At 45.5% G+C, this 7,250-nt stretch overlaps 2 protein-coding genes across 4 annotated transcripts; one reads left to right on the plus strand and one right to left on the minus strand.

Annotated features, from left to right (window-relative positions):
- Positions 1 to 126: 126 nt before the first annotated feature.
- Positions 127 to 2,463, plus strand: LOC133888338 (probable thylakoidal processing peptidase 2, chloroplastic). 3 transcript variants are annotated; one of them, XR_009903782.1, is made up of 6 exons: positions 127 to 444; positions 917 to 985; positions 1,068 to 1,136; positions 1,228 to 1,314; positions 1,382 to 1,678; positions 2,034 to 2,119. XR_009903782.1 is itself a non-coding variant. In XM_062328543.1 (6 exons), exons 1-6 carry the CDS (start codon positions 163 to 165, stop codon positions 2,101 to 2,103), a joined length of 645 nt encoding a protein of 214 aa, XP_062184527.1. In that variant the 5' UTR covers positions 127 to 162; the 3' UTR covers positions 2,104 to 2,463. The 3 variants fall into 3 exon arrangements, 1 of the variants encoding a protein (XP_062184527.1); XR_009903781.1 differs by having other exon boundaries at positions 1,228 to 1,532; positions 1,611 to 1,678; positions 2,034 to 2,109; XM_062328543.1 differs by having other exon boundaries at positions 1,611 to 1,678; positions 2,034 to 2,463.
- A 151-nt stretch (positions 2,464 to 2,614) lies between these two features.
- On the minus strand, positions 2,615 to 6,183 carry LOC133888336 (probable magnesium transporter NIPA4). Its single transcript, XM_062328539.1, has 9 exons — positions 5,617 to 6,183; positions 4,773 to 4,829; positions 4,590 to 4,680; positions 4,338 to 4,498; positions 4,090 to 4,217; positions 3,865 to 4,002; positions 3,414 to 3,506; positions 3,048 to 3,153; positions 2,615 to 2,956 (listed from the first exon to the last, which is right to left on the minus strand). The coding sequence occupies exons 1-9, from the start codon at positions 5,792 to 5,794 to the stop codon at positions 2,838 to 2,840; spliced, it is 1,071 nt and encodes a 356-aa protein (XP_062184523.1). The 5' UTR covers positions 5,795 to 6,183; the 3' UTR covers positions 2,615 to 2,837.
- Between the last annotated feature and the right edge of the window lie 1,067 nt (positions 6,184 to 7,250).

The following is a 7,250-nucleotide window of genomic DNA, read 5'->3' on the forward strand; positions in this document are numbered from 1 at the left end:
TAATGTTTTTTTTTGGTCTTTTGCTCGTCTTCCTTCCTTTCTTCGGGTGGAAGCAACCATGACGCGGTTTTCTCCTGCATTGACTTCCAAAGTTATTATTACTGGCCGGGAATGGCCGGCCAGTGAGACAGAGAGACAAAGAGACAGAGAGAAAGGGGATCCATGGCCATGGCCGTGGGTGGCCTTATGCGTGGCCTCATTTCTCCGGCAGGGGGAGTAGCCGCCTGGCTGCCCTGCCACGAGTTGCTCGCGTCGCCCTCCTCCGCCTGGCACCACTGGCTCCCCACTCACGCGCTCCCGCGCCTCCGCCCGCCCTGCGCCGACGGCTTCAAGCTTCTCCTCGTGCTACTCCTCTTCTCCGCCGCCCTAGCTGAGGTCCGCCTCATCGCCTCCTCCTCCATGGCTCCCACGCTCCGCCCAGGCGACCGCGCAGTCGCCGACAAGGTACCTCCCGACTCTTCCGCGCCCTTCTATTTTGCTCCCTACTTTGTTACTACTACGTTAAGGTGTAATTGCGTTTCTCCTAATCTTGACCTAGTAGATAGATCGATAGACAGGTAGATAGATCCGCGCTGCAAGGTACCACAAGTAATTCGTCTGCTTAAGTAACATCGAAATGCAGTTAGGCATTTGACCAAGAACCCAAAACCCATGCAGGCAGGCACGAGTTTCATTTCAATCCCTGCAGTTTGATCCCCAATCACAATCCTAACATTGGCCCTGCAAATACAACTGTGCACTCACCTTCACTGCTGTTTGTGCTCCTCAATCAGTCAGAATCCACAACCCCAGATCCATTTTTTCCCCTCACCTACACTTTACTAAACTAACAGCTTGGATCTCATCGGATTGTTATTCTTCGACCCTAACTAACACTCTATCCATTACCCCATTAATTATCCATGCCATTTTCCAGGTCACATACTTATTCCGGAGGCCGTCTATTGGGGATATAGTCTTTTTCAAAGTGCCCACGGCCTTACAGGTTTGCCTTTTCCATTCTGTCCTTCCGTTTATTAGTTACTTGCTTTGTTTCCGGGTTGACAATGTGCAGCCTTCAATTTCAGAATCATGGTGTCAATAAGGATGTTGTCTTTATTAAGAGGGTATTGGCAACACCTGGTGATTTCATTGAGGTATCACTGTCATTTATTCAACCAATATGGTCATACCAAGACGCATGGAGATTTATTCGCCCGACATCCTCTTATACTGACCATTTTATAGGTTCGTCAAGGGCAGCTTATTATAAATGGTGTTGCACAGAAGGAGCATTACATAGCAACACATGCGTCATACACAATGGAAGCAATGGTTTGTGCATATCTCTACTCTGTGAGCATTGTCTCCTTGAACAACATTGAGGAGTTGCTATTGCCAGGTCCAGAGGTATTAAAGTGCTGTTAACACAAGGGGTTAACAGATACAACCAGAGAATTCTCATTCTCTACAAGAAGATGATCAAAAGTGGACTGGCTGCTCCATGTTGTTGACTTCTTGAGTGCCTCATTGTATTGAACGGGCCTCAGATGGTGGATGATCTCTTCCTTTAATTTTCCTTATCTGCTGCATACGTGGATCCTCTTCTGAAACTATGCATGCTCCTGCAGCGCCTTCCTGAAGGCCATGTATTCGTCATGGGTGATAACCGTAATAACAGCTGTGACTCTCGTGCCTGGTACGAAACACAACTACTCCCCAACTAGTTCAAATCTTCAAGTAGATGCAACTGTTTGTTCAGCTTGAGATTATCCTAAACGGCTTCGATTGTTGAGAAGAATCTCTTGCTAAGCATCTTAGCTGTGCGCTCTTGCTCCTATACGCGCTTTGGACGCAATCCAATTTGACTAGTATAGATTGAATGCCATGATAAGCATTGACATTATATTATGAGAATGGCATTTGCTATTGCCAGAATGTGCCAAATTGATTTGCTTGTTTACAGCTGGCTTATTGAGCCTGTATGGCTGTTTTGCAGTTAGTTCTTGTAACCATTATCTAAGAACTAATATTTGTGGCGCTTTTGGTAACAGGGGACCTCTTCCTATCAGCAACATCGTTGGAAGATACATGATGTCTTTTACAAGATCCTCTTTCCAGTAACTGAGGTGAATAGGCGTCACTCGTGACCTCCAGTAGCGAACTCCCTGATGACTGATGTTGCGTGCTATGATGATACGGAGCTGTGCCGGGCTTGGAGCCCGTTGTTTGTGAACTTGTTTTTCAGTATGCTATAGCATTGTTGTAGTATGTGATTGGCCTTTGTCGCTTCTGTGAGAATCTAAAGAGGTTACCTCTGCGTAACCTCAGGCTGTCATGTGTTGAGCTTATGATTACCTGTTGCTTGGTTCTGTGTAACCTGCAGGATGTATCTAAAACTTCGAGGAGGTTACCTTAGGTGATGAAGCTTATGGGTAATGCTTATCGCATGCTTGAATTAAATATGCATACGAACGTTGGTAATGACTCTGGTTGCCTGTTTTGTAAATATGTATGTGTTGCTCACTATCTCGCTGCATTAGCACCGGCTGTTTGCATACAGCTAGCTCTATACTGTTTGTTGGAACTAAACAGCAAATTATTACCACATCGGAGGATCGATGGCTATCAGGTAGATGGCACAACAACACTAACAGCATTTTCACTCCGGTGCTAACCGCTGAGAAAATACCTTGTAGAGTTAAGCAAGATACACAGATATGCTAAAAATAAAGGAAAAGAGGGAGTCTACATTATAGCCAGAAGAGGAATACATTTCTTTCCTCCCCAAGTACAAGCTTATGTATATATATACCCCTAACTCGTGTAAATGTAAATTAATGATCAGCAAACAGGCGTCAATGTGGTGACCGGAACGATTCTGACAATCTAAGAGGAATTCCTTCACCATCTTCGTCTGTTTGCTTCGACAACCGCACTGAGGACGTTGGAAGACGGAATGAAGAAGTTGAAAGCCCTACAGTGACGCATGAAAATAGTAAGGTTTCATAACATGAAGCCAAGCAAGGAAGAAGAAAAATGCCAGTATGGCGAGAAATTCATAGCACCATCAGTCATGTCTTTTGTCTTGTGGAGTAGAAACGTTCCCGAAAGGATAGTAACAAAGCCACACATCTCTGTCACAATTTGTGTCGGATTTTGCCTGTCCCAGTCCTGCGCACACACATAAAATGAAGTGACATCACAAAGCGAGAACACTCATGTTCTGACTACAAGCATTTGCAGAGCATACCTGAAGCTCAGGTCATGCTATTTTCTACAGTTTAGTTTAATGCTATTCAAACGGAATCTCATGGATTACCATTTGAAATTGGATAGGAAACATAGCTGAATCATTCTTGGGGATTGTTTCCAAATTTGAGAACAAAAGCAGGAAACAGAAAAGATAAGCTAAAGCAATTGAAACAACATACCTTGAACATGATGACACTAGCCAAGATGGTTAAAGATGTAAACATGGTATAATAAATGGGTGATACAACTGCTGTGTTAAATGTGTCTAGGGCCTGCACTCAAGGGAGAAAAGAAAATCATTGTCACCAATTGTTCAAGGAAAAAATGCTTCATTGCAAGTAAATTTGATGTCATTCTGATGATATGATTTGCTGACAAGAACAAAGCAGTATACAGGAAATATGATTTGCTGACAAGAACAAAGCAGTATACAGGAAATATGATTTGCTGACAAGAACAAAGCAGTATACAGGAAATTACTTTCGGCTAACTAAAGCTTCATCATCATATCTCCAATAACACAACAATCACACTCTATTTCCCAAAGGATCAAATGTCTTGGAAATTTTGGACATTCGAGGCACCGGGGGGGGGGGGGGGGATAGCACTTTGGTGAGGAAATCAGAATACCTTGTTCAAGTAGTTCATTTGGGTAATGACACATGAGATAACAACCAGAGTAAAAGCCCATGTCTGTCGATATATGAGTTGGTTCGTTCCAGAAAAGGTCAGCTTCAAAGCTATACCAAGGGCTTTCACACTCATGACCTGCATAGTTCAACCAACACCTTTGTAAAAAGCACACAACTAGAGATAATAAATACTGTCTAAACTCTAGATCAAGAGAAAACATACCGAGATGGAACCTACAAGAGAGCAAACACCTATATAGACCATGACATGTGTTTGTCCATAAAGTGGGACAAACCGGTAAACAAGTACGGCAACTATAGCAATCACCACTGCTACATAACACATGAAGGCTGAAAAACAAACATCAAGTGGTTTAGGACTTGGTGTGGTGTTATTCATAAAGCACAATAAGTGTCCTTCAAGAAACAGTAGGCAATTGGGCAGATAGAAAACAATGTAATAGCAAATACCTGGTTCAGTAGCCAGATCCCACACTTCTGTCACCGACTCAATTTCACGTTCTGGTGGAGCATGAAGGACAATTGTGGTGGATCCTACAACACATAGGACACAACCAAGAATGCCGAATATGTGCAGCTTCTCCCGCAGCATTACATGTGCAAGTACAGCACTGCAGAACACCGCATAGCTCCGAATTAGTGATGAAATCAGCAAAGTTTTCATTAAGGGAAAGTATACAGTATAGTAACTCAAATCTGTGCCTGATTATAATGCTAAGAGCACCAAGAGGAGTGACCAAAATGGCTGGAGAAAATGCATAAGCTGCAAAATTTGCAACTTCCCCAACAATCACTGCAAAAGAATTTCCAAAATAGACGGTATTTTAATTAGATATCTGTTAGAATGAAGTTAAAAAAAAGTGTAAAACTGAGAACAGCACTTACTTGTTACCATGCCAACCCACCAAAGAGGCTCATATAAATAAGAATAACCACCAACTCCTGTCATCACATGGAAAGTTGATACACATGTAAGATACCACCTAGGAAACACACTGACGCCACAGTCCGTAAAGAAAAAAAAAATATAAATAAACAGAGTAGGAGCACAGGAAAACACTGCAACAGGAGGTTCAAAACTGTGATACGGTCACATGAGAGGGGGAAAGAGAGAAACAACAGTGACATAGTTAGCTATGCCAGGGATACATACCAACATCACATTCAAGGCAGGGCACAGGCAAGCAGTAAATAATGTCAATTCTAGATATAAGTCAGAGAGGCATCATATAAGTGAGTATTGTTCACTGTAGCATCATGTTAGATCACCCGTTATTTAGCTTCAATGCAACGCTTAGTTAACCAACAAAGCAGTTGGGCATTTTGATGTAGTAAATCGGTAAGCTACAATAATCACTGCCGCAGTTGAACTCCAACAAGAGTTGTTACCTAAACAACGACAGGAAAAAGTAGTGAAGAAATCTGCTTATCAGCACCAATGGCTATGTTAACAGTAATGAAAGAGGCATGTTAGCAGAACATAGAAAATAATAGAATCTTGTTAACAAGAGTGCAAACGGCTAATCAAAATTTCAAGGCATTTGCTCTGCAATCACTCATGATTGAGTGTCACAGGGGTGATTAGGCTGCTGCGTCCCCAATCGCGCGTCCCTTGTATGATGAAGCGTTTAATGAATATAATTCGGCAATTTTCCGTGATTGGAGCAAGAGCCCTAACAAAAGAAACAGCGTAGAAACAAACAGGGGAAGGGGGAAGTAGGATGGGTACCGGCCCTGACACCGGAGGAGGCGGCCTTCTTGAGGCCCTTCTTCTTGATGATGAAGCTGGCGCCGATGAAGAGGCTGGAGGAGAGCGCCAGGACCAGGCCCTTGATGTTGTCCGCCGACATGCCCGTGTACCACCTTCCCCCAGCCGAGGAGGCGGCGGCGGTCGAGGCTCCATCCATGCGGCCGGCCGAGACGAGGCTATGCTAGGCACCCTATGATCACCTCGCCTCACCGCGAGGACGAGGAGGGGATCGGGTTGACGGTGCCCTAGGTGGCGTCATGTGATGGGTGGTACGGCGGCGAAGCGAGATCTCTCCCTCCTGGGCGGTGGTCGTGTCTGTCCGTTTCTCTCCTGACCTCACCGGAGCCGGTGGGCAACGTGGGCCTGGACTCACTGGGAGGGGAAGGGAGGTGGTGGCGCGGCGTCGGCGAGATGGGTTTCCTCCTCTTCTGTTTTTAATCTTTCGTGTGGTTTTTTAATCTTTCATGTGGCGTTTGGATGCAGATTGGGAATGGGAAAGGGATTTGAGATCTTGCGCTCCGCGCCGCCGTCTCGCGTCCCGTGCTATTTCGCCCCGTGCGCCTGCTCATCACCAACACTATATAAGGTGCACAGTGCGCGATTTTCCTCACCTTCTCCCCTCCTAGCACCTCCACCTCTCCGCTCCGAGCACCTCTGTCGCCTCCCTCCGAGCGTCATCGTCGCCGGTGAGCCCCCCCTTTCCCCCATCTATGGGCGTACCTAGCCTCCCATCGCTGGCCGCCAGCCTCCCGTCGCCGGCCACCGCCTTCCCGCTGCCGAACGCCGCCCCTGTCGCCCGCCAGCCAGATCCGACCAGCGAGGCCCACCGCCGGCGTTCACCGCCCATCGCCCTCCCTCTCTCTCGCCCCTCTCGTTCTCTCCATTGCCGGTCGGCTGCTTTCCCTCCCCCTTCAATCTCTCTTCTCTCTCTTTTATCCCTCTCTCCCGGCGGCTGGCAAGTGGGCCTCAGAAACCGAGTTGTCTCTGTAAAACCGAGCCAAGTCGCCCACAGAGCCGAGCTGAGATGCGAGCCGAGCCCGAGCCCAGCCCCGAGTCGACTCAACAAAATATTCCGGGAATATTCCCCCCTTTTCTTTTTCTGAATTTCTCTCCCGGCAAAACTTCTAAAGCCCGTTTCTCCTCCATCCCAACTCCTTTTTCAACGATTCTTCCATCGATATTCATCTAAATTCGAGATCTGCCTAATCATATCAATTTTCATAATTTTTGTAAGTTGCTTAGTCATTGTTTTAATCATTTGATTGATTGTGTGCGTTTTTGTCGTTGTTGCGATTATTAGAGGAAGGAGCATTCGAGGAAGACCCCGAGGATCCGGGGTTTAAAGAAGGAGTAGACGAGGACTTCAACGAAGGCAAGTCCTACAACCTTTGATCATATTGATCATATGTTTTCAAATACAACCCGTAGAGCTGTTGTTTCGAACAATAGAATTATGCATGATTAAGTTAATAGTTGTGATTTTAAAGAAATGCTAGAATAGTTATGACCTAGCTTGTTTATGGCATGCCTTATTATTGTTACCTTTATTCCGTTGAAACTCTAGAAGGTTCCCAACATCAACTATAATGATTGTTTGGATGAATGCTTGTTTA

This window comes from Phragmites australis, chromosome 13, assembly GCF_958298935.1.
Source record: "Phragmites australis chromosome 13, lpPhrAust1.1, whole genome shotgun sequence".
NCBI classification, from domain to species: Eukaryota; Viridiplantae; Streptophyta; class Magnoliopsida; order Poales; family Poaceae; genus Phragmites; species Phragmites australis.

Excerpts from the sequence above, each read along its gene's own strand:
- LOC133888338 (XM_062328543.1), top strand. The coding sequence starts at position 163 with ATGGCCATGGCCGTGGGTGGCCTTATGCGTGGCCTCATTTCTCCGGCA. Across the intron at positions 1,315-1,610 it reads CATACACAATGGAAGCAATG|CGCCTTCCTGAAGGCCATGT; the intron begins GTTTGTGCATAT and ends ATGCTCCTGCAG. Across the intron at positions 1,679-2,033 it reads AGCTGTGACTCTCGTGCCTG|GGGACCTCTTCCTATCAGCA; the intron begins GTACGAAACACA and ends TTTTGGTAACAG.
- LOC133888336 (XM_062328539.1), bottom strand. The coding sequence starts at position 5,794 with ATGGATGGAGCCTCGACCGCCGCCGCCTCCTCGGCTGGGGGAAGGTGG. Across the intron at positions 4,218-4,337 it reads GGATCTGGCTACTGAACCAG|CCTTCATGTGTTATGTAGCA; the intron begins GTATTTGCTATT and ends TTTGTTTTTCAG. Across the intron at positions 2,957-3,047 it reads GACAAAAGACATGACTGATG|GGCTTTCAACTTCTTCATTC; the intron begins GTGCTATGAATT and ends GCGTCACTGTAG.